This window comes from Cavia porcellus, unplaced genomic scaffold (genome assembly GCF_034190915.1).
Source record: "Cavia porcellus strain 051 isolate PalLab524CR breed Dunkin Hartley unplaced genomic scaffold, mCavPor4.1 scaffold_15, whole genome shotgun sequence".
Lineage (NCBI taxonomy): Eukaryota > Metazoa > Chordata > Mammalia > Rodentia > Caviidae > Cavia > Cavia porcellus.
Window position 1 is genome coordinate 11,386,336 of NW_026947498.1, and position 24,176 is coordinate 11,410,511.

The following is a 24,176-nucleotide window of genomic DNA, read 5'->3' on the forward strand; positions in this document are numbered from 1 at the left end:
CAGTGGTTTTTCTGGGGAGGGGACTGTCTTCCAGCAATGGTGTATGATTTGTGAGAATCATGGGGGTCTCCAAAAGTGTCTTCCTTTCAGACACATAAAACTGAGGACCTTGGCAATACCTAGAATAATCCACATAAAACAAAAATAGAATGACTATTTAGTGACATAGAACAGGCCACACGCAGTCTTTTTCTGAACATAGTAGAGATTAAAAGCTTCAGTTTCTTAGAATGCATATATAATTATAGGAATATTAATTGCATGTTATAATGTAATTTCTTACAAAGTTATCTCAACTGAAGTGTCTGGGTAGTATCATTTAGCCACTTAATTTCTGTGCCAGTCTATCAGGGATGTGTTCTTTAGATCTGAGTAACTAGAATGTGTACATTGCATGCAACCAGTTTCAAGCAGGGCCTCAAGTTGGCCCTTTGAGAGTCATCATGCGTTGCTACACCCAGCTCCCCTGGACACCACTTGATCTCTCTGGCCTTAGATGCCGTAAAGAAGCATGAACGGTGGGAAGGCCGAGGCGATGCCCATCGTAATCAGGTCCTGCTCCCTGGACAGCTACCAGCAGCCTTGAAAAATGTGCATGCACCTTGGCCTCTTGCCATGGTCAGGTCAGGTGCACTTCAGAAGCAGCAGGGAAAGAACACAAGTTCTGGGATCCAGGAACAGGTGAAAGGAGCATGGAACCTGGGAAGATTCAGTGCCCCTGCACCCTCTATCTCTGTGGCTTCCTGACAGCAGTGCAGTTACACAGGAAGGAAATACTTTCCTCTAGAGGAAATTACACATACCTTCAGCTTACAGTGAGGTCACCCCCAATAAATTGTCATAAGTTAAAAACACATTCACCAGTTCACCAATGTCCTAAGTTAGCAAGACAGCACAATGTAGGCTGTCAGCTTTTACTGTATGATCTAGGGACTGACTAGGAGCTGTGGCACACTGCTGCTACCCTACATAACACAGTGCTAATCACCTACCACCACCCTGTGAAAAAGTTCCAAGCTCAAAGTGCAGTCTCGACTGAATGCATACTGCTTCAGGCCATGACAAGGTCAAATCACCCTGACCATGAGACTGCAACGAACTTCAAAAATACTTGTATGAATGAGTCTTTATATCCAGCCTTTGCAGTTTCCAAATTTCAGCAATACTTAGCATCCCATCATTTAAAAGGGATGCTGAAAGCAAGCAAAAATAGAAACAGTGGCACCTCAGCATTCGCAGAGATGCTGCTCTGTGCTCTCTTTCACCTTAGCCTGTGCCATCTACCTGAGCACATTGCTATTCTGCCTGAGTCAGGACTGCCAGTTTCACACTAGAGGAAGCAGAGGTCCCTTGGCAAGGCTGAAGGGCATTGAGTATGAAAGCACACCATGCATGCTGCAGAGGACATTAAGTCCACTGGACTTAGAAGGGTACCAGGTTGTTCTCTGTTGGAGCATCATGGGGAAATTAAACTGACATGTGTCACAGCAAAAGAAAGCCTGGGGGGGCGGGGACACAGCCAGACCCTATACTCATAGTGCTTTCCACAGGACAGTCACATGCCTCCAGGGCTGAATGTGGTCACTGTGGAGAGCAGCCATCCACATGCTGCAGGTCACCATGGAAGCTTGCCCTCTTGCAGGCTCAGTGTGTCCCTCCGTCACTCTGTAGGCAAGTGCATGAGAGCGATCTTCTTGTTGACGGTGAAAGAAGAAAGAGCTGACACCTCAGTTCATAGCCACCCTGCTGATGGCAATGCCCCTGAGCACTGGGCCTCTGGCCTCCCCACCTGGAGTTGGGCCACTGGAAAGGCTTCCTTTGGCTCCATTGCTGCCTCTGAGGCCTCCACAGTCACCTTACAGAACCAGTGGCCCAGGCAGCCTTCCCTGCCCCTCCCTTCTGGGATCCAAGAAAAGCACAGCACCTCTCCGAGGCAGTCAGGCGCAGCATAGTCTGCTGCGTGGGACTTCCCGCTGCCCCTGCACAGTGGCCCTTCCTGTTCACAGCCTTGAACAGTGGGACTTGTCTGCACAGGAATTCTGGGAAATTCTGGAAAAGAGGCTGACAGGGAAGAACACATCACAGGAGACACCAGAATGGAGAGGGGACTGAGGCACGCCCTCCAAATGCTCCAGAATTAGTAAAAGGACCAATCCTCATACTTAGGAATCCCAGCTAACCCAACAGAGTAAACAGAAAGAAACCCAACTCAGACATACCAAAATCAAAGCACCTAACACCAAAGACCAACATCTACCCTGAGAAGAAGTCACAGAAAATAGAGTACTACAGAGGAATGGCCACGAAGAATCTAATTGACTTCTCATTAGCCACAATTGTAGGCAGAAGATGGTGGCATAATACAAGAAAACGGTGCTCAGCACAAAATTCTACCCCAAGAGGATCTTCCAGTAACCTAAATAAAGGCTAGGCATGATGGTGCAAGCCTGTAGTCCTAGTCCCTGGGAGGCTGAGGCAGGAGGATTGCCTCAAGTTCAGGACCACCCTTGGCTACATAGTGAGTTCAGGGCCATCCTGGGCTACATAGTGAATTCAAGGCCAGCCTGAAGTAGATAATGAGAGCCTACCTCGGAAAAAAAAAAAAAAAAAAAGAAAAAGAAAAAGGACAAAAACCTAAAAAAACCATCTGCAGACAAACAGTTGTGACCAACATGCCCACAATAATAAATGCTCTTTGGAAAGAGAAAGGAAAGCTAGCATTTCAAGAAGGAATGGTGAGCACAGAAAGTGGGTGTGTGGGAAAAGCAGTATACAGAGTCTGTAAAATCCTTTCTATATTGTCTAATTGATGGGCTCAGCTTAACAGAATGGAGTGCACAGAGGTGAGAATGTGGTGAGGCAGGTGAAATAGTCAGTTGGCCACAGTGTCGTTGCCAGAGGATAAAGACAGGAGTTTTAAGCCTAAATGCACATGTTACAGTTTCAAAGTGACCACGGACAGGAAACAAATCAGCTAAGTAGCTTCTGTAGTGATATAAAGGAGAAAACTAGTGAAGAGGGAAAAGGCCAAAAGAAAAGGAATTTAAAGAAAAACCATAGTAAAACAGGGCCATCAGAAAGTACAAAATAAGGTGACAGAAACTGATAAATATATGGATAATGAGGGTCAAAGTAAAACAATGAAATTTTCCAGTTAAGAAAGGTTGTCAGACTATATTTTCAAGAACCTAAGCAAATAGACAATCTAGTTACACAAACATGGAAATTTTTTTGTTTTAAAAAACATACCTATAACATAAGGACCCCCAAAATTAAAAGAATGAAAGTAAATATGCTAGGGAAATAGTGACCAAAAGGAACCTGAGAGAGAATTTGGCACCGTGAATGATAGTCAGGCAAGCAGTCCCCAGACACTCCCCACAGCTGGGAGGGTTCTCATCTGACAGGTGCATTGACCGTGACACCCAACCCAGAAACGTCTATAAACTAGACCAGAAAGCAGATCTCAATGCCTTTCAAAGACTGAAATCAGATAAGCCATGTTCTTATCTCAAAGTAACTGGTAATTTTAAAATGTGCCTTTCTTTAATTGTAGGTTAAATAATACCAAAAGATCAGACTTAATGAAGAGACATATCACATTCATGGATAGAAACGCACAAATGAAATGCAAATCAAATCAAAATCCAAAGGTGTTTTTTGAGGAATTTTAGCATGCTGTTTTAAGAGTATCTGGAAGATAGGGCTGTGGCTCAGTGGTAGAACACTTGCCTGGTACCATCCCAGGCCCTGACTCAGTCCCCAGTTCTGCGGGGACAGAAAAGAGCTATGTGAAAAAGCGTAGTTCAGAACTAATCAGGATACTCATGAGGAGAGTAATGCAGGATTTGCAAGACAAAGACTCCTTAGGTCACATTAACTGGGACTGTGCAGTTTGAGGGCAAGGAGAGACCAGAGACCCAGGACCTGAACTGATGGTTTAGGAGACCTGTGGCAACCAGGCTCTCAGGGCAGACCCAGGAAAGGACAAAAAGCAGATCATTGTGACAGGAAGACCCCCTCCTGTGTATCCAACACATCAGTGCATGTTTAGAAGATATCACAGGGGTATGCCCTGTTTGTTCTTTGGTCAGAATTTCCTGAAACAGACCCAGAGCTGAAAGGAAGGTATCGCTGAAACTGACTGCTGAATGCTTACAACTGTGCTCCGAGACCATAGGAGAGGAGACCTGTGTACATAGAGCAGCTGCAGGACCAGCCTCTGAGAAGTCCTGGCAGCCACAGGAGAACTTCCTGGAAGGCAGCATTCAGGAGCAGCCAGGCCACACAGCAGGCCTGCTCCCTGGCCCAGCATGGCTGTGTGGGGTGGCTCATTGAGGCACAGGCTTTCGAGCGCTTTGGTTGTCTATGTTTTGTGTTTTGATGTAAAGTCAAGTGGGAAAGCGAGCCACAGGAAGGGTGCTGGATGTGACAAACAAGCACATGTACCACTTTCTCTCTTTTCCCCTCCCTCCAGCCTTTCTTCCCTCCCCCTCCTTCCTTGCCAATGATTTGGAGGCAGTGGAGCCAGAAGGGTGATTTCTACATGGCAGAAATATCTCAAAGAGTGAAAGGCCCCTCAGCACTTAGTGTGGTCCCCTCCTTTAGAAAGTGTGGAAATGGGAGTCCCTAGAGATAAAGTGGTTCAATTAGAGTAGATTGAGATGAGGTAGGTGCCACTAATCCTGCCTACCAGGCAAATGCCTACCCAGCTCCACCATGCTTTGGCCCATCTGCACCTGTGACATCATTTCGTGTTCATGGTGCAGTCACTGATTTGCTAATGTGGCCATTTCTTCATGAAAAGCAGAAAATGTGGTCAGGCATTGTGGCACATACTTGTAATCCCAGTGCTTTTGGAGGCTGAGGCAAGAGAGTCAAAAATCCAAATTCAGCCAGGGAAATTTAGGAACTTGGCAAGATCCTATCTCAACTAAACACATACTAGGAATGTAGCTCACTGTGAAGGTTCTGAGTTTAATTTTTAATGCCACACCAAAAAAAAAACAGGTAGAAAGTATTGCAAGAGAGGTTTCAGGTGCAGAACTTACAGGCTTCTGAATGTCAAGGTCTGGATACCACAGGAGCCAGCTCTGCTAGGACTTCTATAACAAGCTGGTGGGGAGCATTATCTGTGTGGGCAGCAGGAGGGAGGATGGCTGGGTGTGTGGCGGGGCAAGGCAGGCCCCAGGGTCAAGTTCTCTTCTCATACCCTGGTTGTGGGCCCGCTGTCCTGCCACTTCACCAGGGTGTGTCTGGCTCCCTGCGTCCTCACTTCCACGGGCCATGTGGTCATAGAGAGACCAAATGGGTGGAAGAGGCTGTCCTGTTTGGGTACATTGTGGGTGGGTGGGCACAGGGTTCAGGGATAGCAAGTGTGATGTGCAACTGCCACACACTCACGTCACCATGCCAGCCTCTCCTGAAGGTTCATCCTGGTGGCCAAGGCTTACTGCAGGCTGCAGCCCCAGATGCCCTGTGACACTCTTGTGCAGTCTTCTCACTCCCTCCTGCAGCCCCTCAGACCCTTTTCTCAGCTCTCCCTGACAAGATGCCCTGGCCCCTGATCATCATGTCCACTCAGGTAGTAAAATGTCATCCATGTGGAGTCACAGGGCAGACACAGAGGTAGGCTATGCAGGCCCTGGGCCTCATCTGCCTGCAGCTAGGAGCTGGTGCTATGCTGTGTCAGACACACTGTGTCATTAGACACACTGTCATCAGACACGCTGTGTCCAGTCTCTGCCAAAGTCTTACCAAACATGACTTCTGAGGGGACCTGGGCCTCCATGCTCCTCCTCACCAAAGCTGCTCCAGGTTCTAGGTCCAGGCTCCAGGCTGCTCCTGGATCTAAGTTTCCGCAGCAGCAGGCCCAAGTGCTGAGCTTCGAGGTTTAGGAACTAGCTGAGGATGCAGAGGGACAGGCTGGGGTGTTAGGGTACTTCTTCCATGATGTCCCTATGTGGGCATTTTCCTCTTGCTAGGAAGGCAGAAACCAGCTGAGAGGGCCAGGGTCCGGGGGTCCTGGCAGGGAAAACCATTGCCGTGTTAGTTTCTGCTGCAGCCTTGAGCTTATCCAACAAAATTGTCTCAGGTGTGACCCTGGGACCACAAGTGGCCTTGGTTGAGACCTCCTGCAGAAGTAAGAGTGAGACTGGCCAGCCAGTGCTCAAAAGCCCAATTCCAACCTCTGAGGCTGGGGTACCACCCCTTACATTCTCAGGATTGGGAGTTCACCTTCACTAGGGCCCAAACTCCTGGTAAGGTACCCTGCCCTTGGAGGCACATGACTGTGCCTGCAGGAGCTCACAGGGAAGCTGGGTGAGGCACTGCCTCTCTCAGTCTCTGGGATCCAGAGACCTGAGTCCACAGCTAGCCAGCCGCTCTTGTTGGGGACAACAGCTCTGCTCCCTAAGTGCTCTGCACCTCTCCACATACTGTCTCATGGTCACCATACTCACCAGCCCCATGGCCCAGCTCTGGGGGCACTGTGTTCCAGAATCCCTTTCCCTGCAAAGGGTGAAGGATTTCCCAGCACCCCACCAGCCCCTTTGCTCCTAAGGTGCAGCCTAATCTGACCACACTTATCCTATTTTCCATGTTTGCCTTAGCCTAAAAAGTGAAGCCTGAGGAAAGCCTACCCTGGTCCCTTGGCATGCCTCACACTCTGAAACCCATGTGAGTTGCAGTCAGGAAGCTCCCTAGAGGTTGCTGCAAGGGTGGGACCAGGGTAAGGCTGGGGACAGCCTCTCTAGACTTCACAGGAGCTAATGTGAGTCTGCAAGCCTCCTACGACCCCTGCTGGCCCCATTCTGTGGACCTCAGCTTCCCCTGCAGTACCTGGCCCATGGCTCCTACCAGCCTCCCTCCCGCTAGTCTGGTGTGGCTTATGTGGCTGGTTCAGGCTACACTGCTGACGGCCACTCCTTGGTTCCACCAGGCCAAGTCCTTGAGTCCTGCTGCGTCTGCCATGTGTCCGCATGGCCCCTCTCTATCTGTGCAAAGTTCTGTTACTTCGTTTTTAATTTGGTGTGACTTGTACTCAATGACAATAACCTTCTTAGCTCTCATGTCCCTCCTACCCCCAGCAGTTGACCAAGCTCCACCAGTTGGCCATGCAGCAAACCCCCTTTCCTCCCCTCGGACAGACCAACCCCGCTTTCCCCGGTACGTACCCAGCTGCCCTTTTCTAACCTCCTTCTCTTCTCACCTGGGGACTTTTCTCTGCACTGTCCTTGCACAATGCCACGAGTGGCACAGTTGTCACAGGGCTGCACATGGCTGTGGCTGGGCGGGGGTCGGTCTCTCCCACTGTGGGCTGGTTCATGTCACCTGGACTTGCATATCCTGCCTGTGAGGCAGCATCTGCCTTTTGAGGGTCGCTGCTCATGCAGCAGCACTCTGTACTGCTCACAGACATCCCTAGTGGCCCTTCCCATGAAGGCTTCTGTGTGGCCAGCCCAGGAGCAGGCACTCCAAAGGCAGAAAAGTGGTGACAGGAGCCAGCCCCAGCCCAGGCCTGCGTGAGGCAGCAGAGCAGCAGGTCCCTCTCACAGAGGCAGAGCTGTCCAGCTGTGGCTGGTGAGGACACTGGACATGCAGTCAGCTGCACTGCGCCAGTCATATTTTGAGCTTCCTTAGTTGAAGGGACCTTGCTTATCTCCTTGAGGGCAAAACATTAAACCTCTCTCTTCTTTGCTCTCCAGGAGAAAAGCTGCCTTTACACTCCTCCGAAGAAGCTCAAAATCTGATGGGCCAGTCGTCAGGTAAAGCAGACCCACAGGTGGGAGAGCAGCCAGGGAGGCCAGCACAGGAGGCGCTGGTGCTTGGGGACAGTGCTGGTGCCCAGCATCACGCCTGCAGCCGTGTGCAGCTCTCCGGAGCCCAGCCACAGCAAGCACATCTGCTGGCTGGGGGCTCTAGCGTGCTCAGTGCTTGGCCATCATCTCTGCAGGTAGCCTAGTCAGCGGGGCAGTCCATGCACTCCTTGTTCTCAGGTGGCTCAGCATGTGGGGTGTGTAGTGAAGCCGTGATCGATGTGTGCTTCTAGAAGCATGTTTCCTTGGAGTCTTGACTGTACTGAGCTGTTGGACCTCCTCCCCATAGCAGTAAGATTCTTGCTCCCAGCACACTGAGAGTGGTGCACAGACCCGCAAAATCAGAGACTAAGGTTCAAAGAATAGTTGTCTAGAGTGGAGAGGGTTCCCTGCATTCTTGTCAGGGACCACCCCAGTTTCCCCACCCCAGCTGTGCTTTTGGCTGCCAGGATGTCACCTTATGATGACCTTCCTTCACCAAGGCCCCCAGAGACCAGCAGGGCACACCAGCCTGGCTGCAGATGCAGGTGAAGAGGGTGTGGCCTCTGTGAGAAGAGGTGGCCTTGAGGGATGTGGCCTCAGTAACTGGTGTGCACTGGAGAGTATGGCCTCTGGAGGAAGTGTGGCCTCTGTGAAGGGTGTGGTCTTGGCCTGGTTTGAGGAAGGTGTGATCTTGGACAGCAGGGCTCACTCTGGTTCTGGTTCTGGTTGGGAGGGACTGGGCTTCTTCCTTGAGTTAGGGTACCACTAGCATGAGAAGGCACTGGCTCTGGGGCTTACTGTCCCAAGATAAATGAGCACCATTTTACACAGCTGTGTTGTAAGCTGCCCTTTAATTTTAGTGCTCCTTAACAAGGGTCTGCCACTTTCCCTCTCTGTCAGCTCACCTGGTCCCACATATATGACAGCCACTCCATGCGCATGCTGACCTCACCTGGGGCTCCTGTCCAAGTTCAGACAGGACTAAGAATCTTTCACATGATGGGTTAGATGTCATCTTTTGTGGAATGTGTATAAACAACCAAATAATCATCATATCAGAAAGATTATTAATAAAACAAGAGAAAGAACAGAAACTAAACTTAGGCAAGTAAAACAAAAGAGAACTGGGGATGAGTTGGTTCACTCTGCACCCGCCATCTGGCTCCACTGCCTGCCCACGGTGTCGCTTCAGCAGGGAGAGGGCTGAAGATTCTCAGGGGCCAGGGAGAGAGGAGTGAGGCTAGCATGCAGAGCTGGAGAGCGAGGTGCACCCTGAGGAGACAGACACTTGCTGAGGTTGTTTTGGGGGACAGGTCTGAGTGGAGATGGAACTGAGTGTACTGGTGGAGGGGTCCCAGCAGGAATCCCATGGAAGGCGTTTCTGGGATACCCTGAAGGGCACAGCTGCAGGCTGGTGGTCGGAAGGGATGAGTTGGTCTGGTCAACCCCAATGCCTGGAGCCTCTTCAGGCTTAGGAGAGACAAGAGTAGGGTTCAGCTTCAGACTTGGGTGTATGCCACTTCACCAGGAAATGCCCTAAAGGGATGGTTATGGTGGCTTCCAGCTCGGGCCCTCTGTGCTTGTGTCCCTGTTTTGGAGGCTGAGACGAATTTGCACATGGACTCTGAGAAGGTGTTACAATCTGATCCATGCAAGGATGGCAGCCTGGGCTTGGTGATAACCCAAACCCTGTCCTCATACTTCAGCGTAGGAAGGAAATCTGCACAGAAATGGGGCCTCTTGCTGGCTCAGCAGCTCCTCTCTAGCTAAGCTGGCTATCAGGTCTCCCTGCTCCAGGGTACAGGGACTCGCATGGGATTGGCCATCCCAGCTGTCCAGCAGCCTTTGGACAGTTCATCAGCCGCACCACTCTGGCACCAGCTGCCTGTAGCAGGGATCTGGAAGAAGGGTGCAGAGGAGAGCAGAGCAGTGCTCAGAGCCAGCAAGGTTTCCTTCAGGAGCTGAAGGGAAAGGGTGCTTGGTTTCAGCGTGACAGCATGGCCTGTGCCCTGTGCCACAGAGGCCCAAGCTATTGTGGATACCCTCCTAGTACCCAAGGGGAAATTCTACAAATGGGAGCACAGGTGTGATGTGCTAGAGTGAGGAACAAAATGTGACTGTGCTGGGGCCCCATTTCCTTTTGACAGAAGCTGGTGCTCAGGAGTCTGGGCCGTCATGGGCCTGAGAGCTCAGAGGGCCCTGGACCAGCCCTTGCCCCACTTTGCCCAGGCAGGAGTACAACTATGAGTGGCCTTGCCACCAGCCTAACCCTGTCCCTTTGGTGTGCCCAGGTCTGGATGCCAGCCCCCCGGCCAGTACTCACGAGCTCACCATTCCCAATGATGTGAGTATACCCTATGCCTGCCTGTCCCACAAAATGTGTGATTTTCCATTCTAAGATACTAAACAAGAAAGGGTCCCTGGTGACCTCAGGGTTCATCAAGGGTTGGGCCAGGAAAGCTCTTGCTCCAACCACGCAGGGCAGGGTGACCCAGGAGTGCCCTGAGTGGGCTCTCCTCACCACTTTCCCATGAGGCCTGCCTCTTCTGAGTTTTGGGAGTCTGTTGTTGGTCCAACAGACCAGAAGTAAACTGGAAGTTGCAAGTTTGTCTGAATACTATGTCCAGTGCAGAGGAGTCTGCTCATTCTGAGGTTCTGGCCTTCCCCTCAGTGCTCCCTGAACTGAACAGGGAGGACCCTTCCCTGAATCCTTGGATCATCTCCAAGATGAGAGACCAGGAAGGAGAGGGCCCCACATGGGCCATGCAATCATGCAATGGTTGCCCGTTCTCCAGTGCATGTGTGCCCTGGAGCTGGACACTTAGGAACCTTCCCTGCTCTGCACCTCAGGCCAGCTGGACAGGGAGCCTGGATCCTGCCCCTTCCCTATGAGAACCAATTTGGGAACTTTAGGGCAGTAGACTATAGGGCTGAAGAACAGGAGCTGGGAGAGCAGTGAACACTGGAGGGGCCACAAGACTCTGGCCAGTGCTACTGCCCCTCAGGAACACCTTCCTCATAGGGCTTCTGGTGGGCTGAGGCATAGCCTCTACGCAGGCGGCAGAGCTGCTCCAAGCCTCCTGTCTCTGCTGCCCAACAGACACAGTCCCCATCTGTGTAGCACTGCATGACACCCACTCCAACCAAGTGCCTTTGCTGACCAGCTGTCAGCGCCCATGGATGTTTTTGATCTCGGACTACATCCTTGGAGAACGGCGATTTCAGCTCTGTACACTTCAGTACCCAAGTGACAACTGCCATGTATGCTCCCTAAGCAGGGCTTTTCCTTGGGCCTCTTGTTGACAGCCCTGTTCCATTAGCATCTGAAAAGCCGCTGCAATCCTAGCATTAATTGTAAGGTGGAAATGGACTTAAGGAAGATACAGATGGGGCCTCTTGGGGAGCTAGAGTACGGAACCTACACCCTGCAGCTGTGTGCCCCATCTCCCTCCTGACTCTCTGAGAGGGCAGCCTGCTGCTCAGAAGGAAGGCAGCTGCCAACACCCAGTGCCTTCTGCAACACACCCTTCATCTTTTGTGGAGGGTCCTTGATGGCCTCCTGCCCACCCACACTCTCAGGGATGTCGGGCTTTGAACATCAACATCATGTGTGGAGCCAAGGTTCTGCAGCCACTTATTATCTTCACAGAGACCTAGAAGAAAATTAATCATGCACTTGTGTTCTCAACAATTAATGTCACCATGTCCATGTCTGTCCCCTGGTCACAGATCATGCCAGTGTCTGCAGGTCACCATGTCCATGTCTGTCCCCTGGTCACAGATCATGCCAGTGTCTGCAGGTCACTTCAACTCACTTCAACCCTAGTGACAGGAAGTGTACACTCATAAGTGCCTTATAGCAGGGCCTTGGAGACAGGCTGGGCCCTTGGTCCTCTCCTGACAGCCACTGCGGCCTCCCCATGGCCCACTTCAGAGCTTGCTCTCTGCTTATATTTGGTGTCCAGGCCCCTGCACTCTGCCCTGAGCACCAAGAGCTTTTCTGATGGGGTTAGCAATACCTATTTGCTTCAGAACATTTCTGTTGCTTTTCTTTAAATGTTTAATGGAGGTTGGATGCAAAATTGAGGGCACAGTGAGCTTGGGGCTACATAAGGCAGGGTCTATAGGTCCAGGGGAAATAAGGTAGGAGGGTTGCCTTGGATGGCCACTGGTCATGGGCTACTGGTGCTGGAATGGGCCTACTCTGACCAATGGAACAGCAGGCAGAACTGCTCTCACCCATACCCTAGGAGGGAAGGGGAGAGTACTGCCAGGAATCAGGAGAGCATTGCCTCGGTGCCCCTCAGCCTGCTGGGGAAATGTACCAGGAAAACAGTGGGCATGTAGGCAGGTCAGGAAGTGCCAGCCACACCTAAGCAGGATGATGCCAGTACAGAAAACAGAAGGAGTGCCTGAGAGTGGGAGCAGGAGTATGAGGCTTCAGCCTAGGTGATGTGCTCTCCTCACAGTGATTGTCTACAAGGACTCCTGGTCACACCTTTTCCAGTTCCCATGCCTGGCCCTGGTGAGCGATGAGTCCCAATCAGCTTCATGCCAGTGCGAGGGGACACAGCCAAACAGGCTAGTAAGGAAGCCCTGCTCCCTGGCCTCAGGGACCAGGCACACTCAGAACATGGGACTCAGGTGTGAGCAGGGAAAGAGACAAGGGGAGCCCGGAGGAGAAGGCTTTCAGTGGGGCCTGGCAGGTGAGGGTGGAGCCTGGAGACTGTGGATGGGGCTTGAGGACTGGGTGAAACCCAGTGGTGGAAGCAGGAGACAAGAGAGCCGAAGAACACTGGTTTCTCAGGAACAGAGGTTTCCCTCTGTGCTTGCAAGGATCTGCTTATCATGGTCCAGCAAGAGCTGGTCCTAACTTAGATGCAGCAGAGAATGCTGAAAAGTGAGCAGAGTGGATACCCTGAAGGTTTCCCCCAAGACATGAGCCAGTTCATACAGCACCTGGTCCCACCCTGTCACAGGCTTTGAAGTGAATTCTCTGTCCTGTACCCTCTTGCAGCCCACCCGGCTCTTCTTCAGGACATTTCACTGCACCATGCACAGGAGCAGAAGCATGTCACTAACCTTCTATCTCAGGACAGCCCTGACTGTGTCCACAGGGGCAAGAGCACCTTAGCCATCCAGGACTGGCATATGCCTTCTACTGCAGCTCTTGGCCATTTCCTGTCTGGCCACTTCATTTTCCTGTTCTAACTCCAGCAGTGCCCATATGTGGCTGTGAAAAGTCTCCACCCATGGTGAATGTCAAGGGATGGCAGCAGGCCCCTCCGCAGTCTTTCTGGGGTCCAAGTTGTTCCCACCAAAGCAACAGGCTGGGCTGGGAGGAACCTACACAGCTGCAGCTGCTGCCAGAGGGAGGCTTTGACCTCCCTAAGTTGCTGTCCCAGGCTACTTCAGATGGCCCTGCTTTTGACAGCCTCCTTGTCCATAGACCATGTATCACTGCTTCAGAAGTCAGAGTGAAAGGGAAGTGACCACCTGATATGCCATCAGAATTTCATCTGAGCACATGAAAGATAGGCTGTCTGTGGCAATGTGTTTCACATACTCTTTCAGCCAGTGCCTGTGATGCTTTCTCTTGAGGCAGAGTGTTTCCATTCTGAGGAACAGCCAACAAGCTGCCAGCTGGCCTGCCCATGGTCAGGTCCTGACTCAGTGTCTATCCTGCCCATCTCTGGCTACTCTTGGCAGGACTGATGGATCAAGGCTGTATGGCTGCCATCTCTTGATCTCATGGACTTTGCATGGAAGGACTCAAAGCAGAGGGGCCAGCCTGCAGCACCCCTTTCTCCCAGGAACACTGAGAGTAGAGACCAAGGCCAAGTATCCTGTCCTCCTGGGCAACTCAGGGGCTCTTACAGGTGTCCTGGAAGGCTATCTCGGGTCTTCCTCTGAGAAACTTCTCCCCATCCTTTTTCTAGCTAATAGGCTGCATAATTGGACGCCAGGGGACCAAAATCAATGAAATCCGTCAGATGTCTGGGGCTCAGATCAAAATTGCCAATGCCACTGAAGGGTCATCAGAGCGTCAAATCACCATTACGGGGACCCCGGCCAACATTAGCCTTGCCCAGTATCTCATCAACGCCAGGTGAGTGACTCCAGTTGGGGTTCCTCTAGGGGCCCCACATCCTGTCCTAGCCAGAGTGAAGGCAGGTGAGAGCCCAGCCACTCTCACCCTTCTGGCTGGACATGGAGATAGCCATGACAGGGATGGCCCCCAATGAACATGGCTACCCTGCTCACCTGACTGTCATCTGTGAGGAGCCGGGATGCTAGAACAAGGGATTCTAGGCTGGCCAGGAGGATGCCCCTGTAGCCTGCACCTCAACCATTTATGGATGGGTCTAAGAGCACTGGGGATTTGGCCTCTGCTCTGTGGCCCTCCCTCTTCCCACTCACACAGGACAGTGTAGGTTGGGGACAGCACAGAGCTGGCCCTGTTCCTTCCATGTCCTCACCCAGAGCCAAGATGAGCCCACTGTGACTCACACCCAGCACACAGAGCCAAGGTGCACCACAGGGACACATGCTTCCCAGCCAGACCATGGGTGGGCAGACCCAGCCCCACAGGCCACACAACTCACTGTCCTGGTGCTGAGCCCAGACCAGTGACGGGCGAGGGCACAAAAGGAAGACAAGGAAACCCCGCCCTGACTTCCCCTTTCCATCTCCTGCCCCCCACCTACTGACACCCACAGGGCATCTGGTAGCTTCTATCCACCTGTTCGGATAGGAAGGTTCAGCCTGGAAGGTTCCAGATTTCCTGCACCTGGCACGTGCCTGCCTGCCCCTGCCACAGTGGTGCAGGACACTGACCCCTCTCACACATGGTCATCATGATTGACAAGCATGAAACTCTTCTCAGGGGCAGGCAGCTCGGGAGGCAGCATAACATGGTGACAGGTGGTAGAGGTAGCTGGCAGGGGATAAGAACCTCTCGCTAGGCCATGCTGTCCTCCAGCACACCATGGCCCTGCAGGGACCAGAGGACATACCAGGGCTGTGAGGGTGCCACCCTGCCTGCCTCCCTGCCAACTGTCTCATGGGGCCTTCTGTGTAACTGTGTATATTCCAGGCTGACGTCCGAGGTCACCGGGATGGGTGCGCTCTAATCCTGCCCAGGACCCTCCATCCTGCACACCTGACGCTCAAGCCTGCAGCCTCACCAGCCACCCACCTCTCCTCGCAGACATGAGTAGAGCATTTTATTTACTAGCAGAGCCCACATGTGCTGTGGACACAGCACAGGCCTCCACGCCCACAGCCCAAGTTAGCTGTGCCCGTCCCCTGCGTCCGCATGCTGTGCTGCTTACTTTAATGCTTCATGGTATTCCCGTGTGTGGCGCTTTAGAAACCTAGTCCTCAGTGTCAGTGTGACTGTGTGTTTTAAGAGTTGGCTGCTTTGGCAGCACTTCCTGTGACCTGCTCTCCCCCACACTTGGACACCCACCTCTCCGGTATCATGCTGGCTCAGTTTCCCCTAAGAGCCCTGCTGCCGGGTTCACAGTTCCACCCCGTGTCATGTACTAGAGTCAGGGTGTCCTTCCTGTACCACCTGCAGGAAGTGCTTGGGAGAGGAAGGGCTTGGAGGGTGACCTGAGGAGCAGGGTGGGGGCAGGGGTTGCTGGTCTACTTCCCGGGGTGTGTCACAGTGGCATTCAGGAAGCCCTCAGCACTCGTTAATAAATGGAGTTAATAAATGTTATGTGCCCCTAGCCTCTGGCTCTTCTCTGCCCCACATACCTGTAGCCACCAAGAGGCTGCACCTGTAAGCGGCCTATAGTCTTGAGCCTGGCTTTTTTCTCCCAGCCACAAAATAAGGTTACTTTACTACTTTCCTAAGCTCTTTTCTGTTTTATTTGCATAGCCACTTACAAAAACAAAAATTGTATGAGTCAGCACCTCCCGCTTTGCAGCTAAACTTGTATTTATTACATGCCTCCTCTGTGTGACCCCAGAACCAGAGAGCACATCTGAGCACAGCAGGGGTGCCCAGTGTAGCCTATGCGGGACAGGCAGCCAGGCTGGTGAGAAGCCCAGGTGTAGCCGCCCCTGCCCAGCCCCACAGACCTGTTCCACCTGCCTCACCGGGGGGTGAACTCACCATCCCAAGCACAGCCACACCAGTCTGCACGCTGCTCGGGACTGTGGACAAGCCTCTACCGCCTAAGCAGACAGTTTTGAGTTTGTCTGAGACAGTGGTCAGCAGAGACTTCATGAACACTGTATCTGTGGCAGGACACTACCAATGCCTGACCCAGAACACACAGGCTACTAAAGACGTACCACAAAGTTAGGCACAGAATCGTTTTGACAGGAGTATATTCTTTGCTACAGGGATTAAGAAGAGGTTTTGTTGAATTCGTTAAAAGATGTGTTACTCCACCCAAAATAAAAGCAGCGTCATGGAGCATGTGTTCACCTACACAAACATAGAAGCAGCGCCACCTGGTCCCCTGAGGTCCCTGGGGAGGCCAACTTGGACAGGCAGTGTTTGGGGGGTTTGGTTTGGTTTGGTTTGGTTTGGGTTTTGTTCCTTGGTTGGTTGGTTTTGTTTGGGAGTAAGACGGTTGTTTTCATTTGTTTTCTGCCACACTGAAGATTGAGCCAGAGTATCGCCCATGCTGGGCAAGCACCCTGTCCCTGAGCTACACCTCTGGCCCTTTTTACTGTATTTTTGAGACAGAAATTTGCCAGGTGGTCCAGGTTGGCCTCCAACTTGCAATCCTCGTACCTCAGCGTCTTGAGCTGCTGGGATTACAAGAATAGGCTACCAAGCCCAGCTGCTTTTTTTTTTAACTGATTTTGGAATCAGAATTTATTTATAATAGCTGTTATAGTCAATGATCTATTTTCAGTCTCTTTATTTGAATTTTCTTTTTTTTTGTGCTCAATGTGTCAAAATCAGTATATATTATTAATCTTTTCAAAATATCACCTATGGTTTTTGCTACTGTTTTCTTGAGTTTTTTTGTTTTGTTTTGGGTTTGGGTTTTAGTTTTATGTTTGTTTGTTTGTTTGTTTGTTTTGAGACAGATTTTTCTATGTAACTCAGATTGACTTGGAACTCCTGACAATCTTCCTGCCTCAGCTTCCCAAATGCAGGGATTACAGGAGTGCACCACCATGCCAGTTTAGTTTTTGCTATTATAGTATGTATCACTCACTATTTCATTGTTTTTTGCCCATATCTTTATTATTTCTCTTTTTATTAATTTATATTTATTTGTTCCTTTATTTGTTAAACTACTTGACATGTGATTAGTTCTATTTTTGGCAAACTTATCTCTTGAGAAATGGATTTAAGACTATATATTTCTAGGTACTACTTTAGCGATGACTCTGGAATTTTGACCAATTACGTTATTACTCAATTCTGCTTTTTCATTCCTTAAATTGTCTACTTACCTGAAAGTTCTTAGTAAGATACTATTAAATATTGACTATGTGAGGTTCTCCTGTTAATTTCTAATTTCTTGCACCATGGGGAGCATTTGTAGTCTCACTGACACTGACCCTTGGGGGTACATAGGGAATCTCTTGTTATCCCTTTGATGGTGGGTGTATTCACCAGTTTTCTTATCTCTGGGACTCAATATCCAACACCTGCAACTTAAAGGGGGGGGGGGGTTAATTTGGTTCGTGGTTTCAGGAGATTCAGTTCATGGTTGGCTGCTCCAAGGCAGAAACATCATGGCAGAAGGGTGTGGTGGAGGGAAGCCACTTAGTTCTTGATAGCCAGGAAGCAAAACAGGGGAGCAATACCAGGGATGAAGGGGCAGGGGACCAGTTATAATCCTCCATGGCCATCCAGACAATTTAAGGTGCTTTACCAATTCCCAGGTGGCTCCCAAGCCAACTGAGTTGACACAGCTAAGCTTTGTGATCTTGGTGAGTTTCTGTAGTTGTCCATGTGTGCTGGATTCGCAGACACTGTGAGGTCTGTGAAGTTCCTCATCTGTCTGACAGCCAAGCTCAATCATCATGTCACATTTGGGGTACACTGGTTGTTTTCGTCTGATTTGGTCCATGTGGGAGACATGATGGTACCAGCAGAAGTTGCACTCTAACCCTGGAATGGGCCCTAGGATCATGTCATGGTCCATAGTTAGAGCATTAGGGTTTCACACTAAAGTTTCTTTTCAGCTGACCCTAAAATAAGGAGCTAATGCTGGACCCTCTATGTGGGACCACTGGTCTCACCTCAGGAAGGAGGGAACTGCAGGGCCACACTCATCCAGGCAGACTCATAGCTCAGGCTACTCTGAAGATAGCTGGAAAGCGTAGGACAGAAGGGGGCTTGAGGTATACCCTGGTTGACATGGAGACCCCTGCCAGGCCCAAAGGAGGGAATACAGGCTTTCTGGGAAGCTTGCCCAGACTTGGGGCATGGGACCTGAAAGCTGCCAGCTCTGACATACCCATGTTGGATGAGAAGGCTGTTAGTCACAGATGTGTCCAGCCAGGAACAGTTGCTGAGCTGGGTCATAGCTCACACTGGGTCCAGGCTGGAGACACTGTTCTTTGTTCCCTGCAGTTTACCCAGCCACCTCAGCCTGGGGTCTTCTGTCCCAGACTCTACCTACCAGGTACCCGGGTGTCCACCCCAGCTCCAGGTGCTTCTGAGTGTCTGCCTGGCATTTGTGTCTCATTCTGTCATTTTCATTTTTCTCTTTTTCTTTTATATAGCTTTTGTATGTTTTTGGTAATATCTGTGTTATTACCAGATCTTGGATTTCATTGAGGTTATCTGTTTTTTAATTGGATAGTTTAACATGTTTATCATAATTATAATATTAAATTTATTCACATTATTTCATATTTCATTTATACTTCCTCTGTTTCTATTTTCACTGAACAGCTTTCTCTTATACTGGATAGGACCCTCTCTTTTCCCTACAATGCATGTTAGTACTGCTGCAGTTCTAGTTGGCAATTATTAAAATATATTCTTCTTTGGCCTTGTCTAGTGCTTATCCCTAGTCATCCCCAGGCATGCCCCATCTCCTTTAGTCACACCTCTTTCTGCTCTCTCCAACACCTTCTTGCACGGCCTGATGGGGATTCGGTGTGCAGGACCCTGTGCCCAGCAATGTGTGTGCCCCATCTGGGCGATGGGCCCACAGTCCTGGTCCCAGCATTAGAAAGAAAGCCAAACTTCCCTCACCTAGAGGAGGGGTCCGAGGTGGCTGCTCTGCTCCTGCACAGGCTGCCTTGCCCTGCAGAACCTTGGGAGTGGTGCTGCATGGACATCCTGGGGCCTGCTGCCTTCCACAGCCTGGTGGCTTCCTCCATCTTTAGAGTTCTGGAAAATATATTTCAGTCACTTGGTGAGATACCCTCTCTGTTCCCATCTTTCTTTTCTATCTTTGGAAACGGTTTCCTGGGGGTTGATCTGTTGTCTTCTACTTGGCAACCCCCTCAGTGGTCACTCTTTTCTCTGTTCCTGGTGGGCCTCCTACACCTGACCCATGGATGTGCTCACTGTGTCCTGCCACTACTCTCTGCTCTGTGGCACTCTGGCCACTCTTCACTCTTGTCTTCAATGGCTGTAAGTTTTGGCAGCTTATTTTCATGGCTCCTCACTCCTGCTAAGTAATGTTAAAAATTCTTGGGGTTTCCTTTCTTTCTTTCTTTCTTTTTTTTTTTTTTTTTTGTACCAGGGATGGAACTCACCATCTCTCGCTCGCCAGGCAGGTGCTTATGCCACTGAGCTAAATCCCCGCCCTTCCCATCCCAGGAGTTTCTTAAGTAGTTTCTTTTTCTCGAACTAGCAGCCTTGCCCTCAAGGTCATCCCGCCCAGCCCACATGCCAAGGCAGAGGGACACTAGAGCAAGCAGGCTCCCACAGGGCCCAAGTGCAGGTGTTACTATCGGGGCCTAACTAGAATGCTCCTCAGATGCAAGGGGTAGGAGTCAGAGGAGGACACCCCAGAGGAGCCACAGGTTTTTACTGCAGCCTAATAGCTCATCAGAGCCCAGTGTCTGGGAGAGAGGAGATCTTCAGTCACTTCTCTTTCTTCTTGGAAACTGCTGTCTGGAAGTCCCTCATCCTGTGGGTCAGTTTGGCCTATTTATGTTTGTGTCCATCCCCTTTCTGCCCCATGACGGATACCTAAGACCATAAACTTGGAAAGAGTAAAGGTTTGCCCTGGCTCACAAACAGAGCTTCGGGTCCATGGCAGGATGGTCCCTTGCATGTGGGGTGTGGCAGCACAGGTGGGAAGTGAGATGGGGCAGAGCTGTTCCCTCATGACCAAGGGTGGGGGCCCCACTGTCTCATTGTTTATTAATGCTTTTAAAGCATTTTTTGCACTTAACTAGAGAATGTGATTTATTTTTTGATGTACTGAAGTTTTGTCTCCTTAAACACTTAAAAATAGCCCCCGCCTTGGGTGAAGAATTCTCTGATGAGGTACTTAGTAACAGAGTTCTAGTGGGTCTGTGTATTGGTCCATGCAGACCTGGTAACAGAGTGCCCCACACTAGGCAGTTACTATCAAGAGAAATCGATTTCTCACACTATCTGTAGGACAGGAGTCAGAGGTCAGGGTGCCAGGACACATGAGTACAGAGGGCCAGTGACACAGATGGTAAAAACTATTTACCAACAGGCCAGAGATTTGGCAAAGAGGACAGTTTATTCCATCCACTGAGTGCACTGTCAAGAGAGACAGTGGCAGGTTTCCAAAAGGACCTGTGCGTGATGGTAGAGACTGGTGTCATGATAAGGTGTAGGCCTGGGAAGAGGGGTTGTGGACAGCTGATCTAAGTGTCTGGGGAATCTTCTCCCAGGATAACTGGTTTCTGTTCACCCTTTGAGAACCCAAATAATTTTAAAGTTGTTCACTAAAGTTACAAACTGTCAAGGTCTCGCTCAGCTTCTGCAAGAGCCCTCAAACTTTTGAGGAAAGATGCAGCATTAGCTCAGGGGAGGGAAGGATGTTTCTTGTGGTGAAGCCATTTCAGTCCTCACTAGTGCTGGACAGAAGTATGTTGTCAAAAGAGTTTGAGTGCTGAGAACTTGAACCCTTTTGTCACAAGGGTCCTGCACAGCACAGCCCCTACTGGATTACAGATGCCTCCTTCTTGCTATGTCCTCACACAGTGGTAGGGTGAGGATCTGGGCCCCCATTATAAGGACACCAATTCATTCACGAAGGCTTTACCCTCATGACCTAGTTTCCACAAAGGCCTCACCTCTGGGCACCACCGTAGGGCCTGGGGACGCCAGCATAAGAACTCTGGAGAAATGCAGCTTTGGCGCTGCAGCCAATAAAGTTGAACTGCTCTAAGTAACCAGAAAGGTCTATGTGCTCTACATCTGTTTGCATCAAGCAACAAGAGCCCACTCTGCCTCCCCCTGTCCTGGCCGAGGGGTCAGCTGGAATGGGCTCCTGATGTGCTTGTGTTTCCCGAGTCATTCACTCTGTCTGTTCCACAGATCCGATACTCCATGATTCCCGCTCTGCTGCACTCTAGCCCTGGCCATTCTCAGTGTTCTTCGTCCTTGCAGAGAGGCCCTTCCTGTCTGCTCCAGCATGGCGTTCTTTCGTTTCTTTTCTTCACCACCTGCTCTGATCCTCTGGTTTTAGCAGTTGTTCCCATGCAGAGCATTTGCTACACCACAGGGACCAGTGAAGAGGGCAATGGGGCAGGGCTGCCTGCACTCCGAAGCAGACTCAGCACTGTCGTGGGCATTGAGCCCAGGCCTCCCCCACTGTACACCCTGCGAGCCTGGTCATTCACTATGGTTTTGGTGCTTAGAGCTCAGCTGTGGGCAGCACTGAAACTTGGTAGTGACTGCACAGGGACAGAGGGACGAAAACGCATGTATCCCCATCCCAAGGATTTGAGAGCTGTGCTCTTTCCTCCCAATGAGGTGCAACAGGCTGTCCAGCCCCACACTGGGAGAGCCAGCTAGGGGAGCCCAGGCAAGACCCTGTGCCTATAGCTCTGGGGCCAGGGTTGCTCTGTGCAGGCAATGGCTGCTCCAGGGCCCTGGAGGGAGGCTGGGTCAGGCCCAACCACCCAGTCCCTCAGCCCCCCAGCAAGCCCAGTCCCGGCCCAGCACAGCTGTCCCCCAGCCCAGGTGGCCACAGCAGGAGCCAGTGGGCAATCTGAGCTCCCAGGTGTGCCTTGTGGCCCACATCCCAGGACAGGTAGAAGAAAACCACACCTGGAAGAAAACCTTAGCCCAGTATCCCTGTGGAGATGGATGCAGCCTGCAGCAGCATCAGGAGCAGAGCTCTCCAGGCGCCTGGGCACCAGGACCACATGTAGTGTGCATCAACAGCTGTTTCCACCAGAAACCAGGTCAGCAGCTTGGTAATGAATAGAGGACGATGACAGTTATTTCCATGACACAAAGAATCCATACCGTTTCAGGATGAAAATGAGCAACAAACTAATCTAAATGAAAGCTTCTTCAACCTAGCTGTTACGGATGCTTCGTGTGTTGAAGTCCCCAGGGCCCAGTTCATGGCTGTATTTGGACACAAGGTCATCAGAGGTGAGAGTAAGTTAAAATGGGATCATTAGGGTAGCCCAACTTCAACACGGCTGTGTCTTTACAAGAAAAAGAGATGTGAACATCAGATAAGTGTCCACAAAGGAAAAAGACCGTGTGAGCACACAGGACAAGATGGTCATTGGCCAGTCAAGCAAAGTGGCCTGGAACAGATCCTCTGTTATGGCCTAGAGGGAAGCCTCTGAGCACCACATGCCCGGACTCACAGCCTCCAGAGCAGCAAAGATGCAGATTTCTGACATCACTGCTTGATCTGTGCTGTTTTATTATAGCAGACTAAGACATCTGTCCATTTCTGGAGAAAAAAGGAAAAAAAAGACAAGTTTCGATAGATGTTGACTGAATCTGCAGATCACTTTGGGGATCACTGCCATCTTGCAATACTAAGGGAAAGAGAAGAGGAGGGAGGAATAAATTCTGCCTGCAGACTGCATGAACTCACTTCCAATCACATATCTGATAAGGGACATGTCAGCTTTCCATCACTGTGACAAAATTCCTGAGATAATTGATTCTTCAGGAGGAAAGAGGTATTTTGGCTCTTGCCTTCAGAGGTGGTAGTCCCTGCCATTTGGCCCTGTCGCCTGCCTGTGGTGTGTAGTGCATCATGCCAGCAGGATATGGAAGAGGTGGAATGTTCACCAGGAAACAGAGAGAGGAAGGACAGAGCTCCAACATCTCCTTCAAGGCTGCACTCCATGACTTGACTCCTCCCACCACTTCCCAGTGCTACACAGGTAGGGACGGGCCTCAGCACATGGCTGTAGGGACCCAAACTACAAGGACTTGTGTACTGAGTACATAAAGAGCTCCTGCACGTGTGCAGACACACGAAGAATATTATTAGTAGGACCCATGGGTAGCATCTGAACAAGTTTTGCAAGTTGACCAAGACAGCAGCCTCGGTCATTGTTGGCTTCCTGAGTGTGGACACAGTGCTGTGATTGGGAGGAAGCACGCACTTGTTTTTGGAGATGTCTACACTCAGCTAAGCCCACAGGAGCCTGCAGTGTGGGTGCACCAAGAACCAGCTGTGGGAGAAGGGCACGAGCCATAGTGGCCCTGGCCCCTCTGTCACAGCACAGCCACTCAGTGGTCACCACCTTCCAGCTACTATGTCTGGGTTGCCTTTCTCCAAAGCAGCACAAGTGCAAGGCCACAGAGCAGCTGAGCCAGCCCAGGCCAGCCTTGTATAGGAGATGCCAGCCAAAGCTTCCTGACAGGAAGATGTGAGCACGCAACAAGAGAAGAAGGTGTGACCATAACTGGGTCACAAACCTGCAGAACCCAAAGTCTCCACAGGAAAACTGCTGCAGAAAGTAAAACAGTTTTGTAAATTGTTATAAAAATAAAGATCGGGAAACCAATAGCTTTCCAGGGAAATGGTGACATTATAGTGGGGGGAGGTAATCCCACCTATAGGAGTAAAAGAGACCAGAAGAGAGAAAAAGGGTAAAATCCGTAGGCCAGAACCCAAAACAGTCCCAAACATGGGTTAGAAATGAGAAAAACCACAAAAGATCCAGGTGGGACTGTCCCTGCATGTGATGCAGGGTGCATGCTGTGCTGGGCCAGGTCCTCACATTAGCTCTGCCCAGCGAGACCTGACACTGGCCCCTGGAGCTGCTTTGGCTTCCGTCTGTGAGTGGCACTGGTGCCTGTCTGGGGAGTGCTGCTGAGATCGCATTACTAGGTCCTCTGCAGGAGACAGGAGACATCCAGCCCTTTTCTTCCCCTCCGGCGCCAGATGCAGTCCCCACACACCCATCATGGGAACCCCTGGCACTGCCATCCTGCAGGGCCTCCACTCACCATCCTGTGCTCAC

At 50.8% G+C, this 24,176-nt stretch overlaps 1 protein-coding gene across 21 annotated transcripts in view; it reads left to right on the forward strand.

The window, feature by feature from the left end:
* The window catches only part of Pcbp3 (poly(rC) binding protein 3), a 277,081-nt gene extending 253,364 nt beyond the window's left edge, over positions 1-23,717 (forward strand). For 9 of the 21 annotated variants that reach the window (XM_063224651.1, XM_063224652.1, XM_063224660.1 and 6 more), the window contains 5 exons: positions 7,089-7,167; positions 7,707-7,766; positions 10,091-10,143; positions 13,739-13,908; positions 14,896-23,717. In XM_063224651.1, coding sequence (XP_063080721.1) covers positions 7,089-7,167; positions 7,707-7,766; positions 10,091-10,143; positions 13,739-13,908; positions 14,896-14,932 — 399 coding nt within the window. In that variant the 3' untranslated portion in view covers positions 14,933-23,717. The remainder of the gene's footprint in view (positions 1-7,088; positions 7,168-7,706; positions 7,767-10,090; positions 10,144-13,738; positions 13,909-14,895) is intronic. The other 12 variants (XM_063224654.1, XM_063224658.1, XM_063224665.1 and 9 more) reach the window with 5 other exon arrangements.
* The last annotated feature ends 459 nt before the right edge of the window (positions 23,718-24,176 follow it).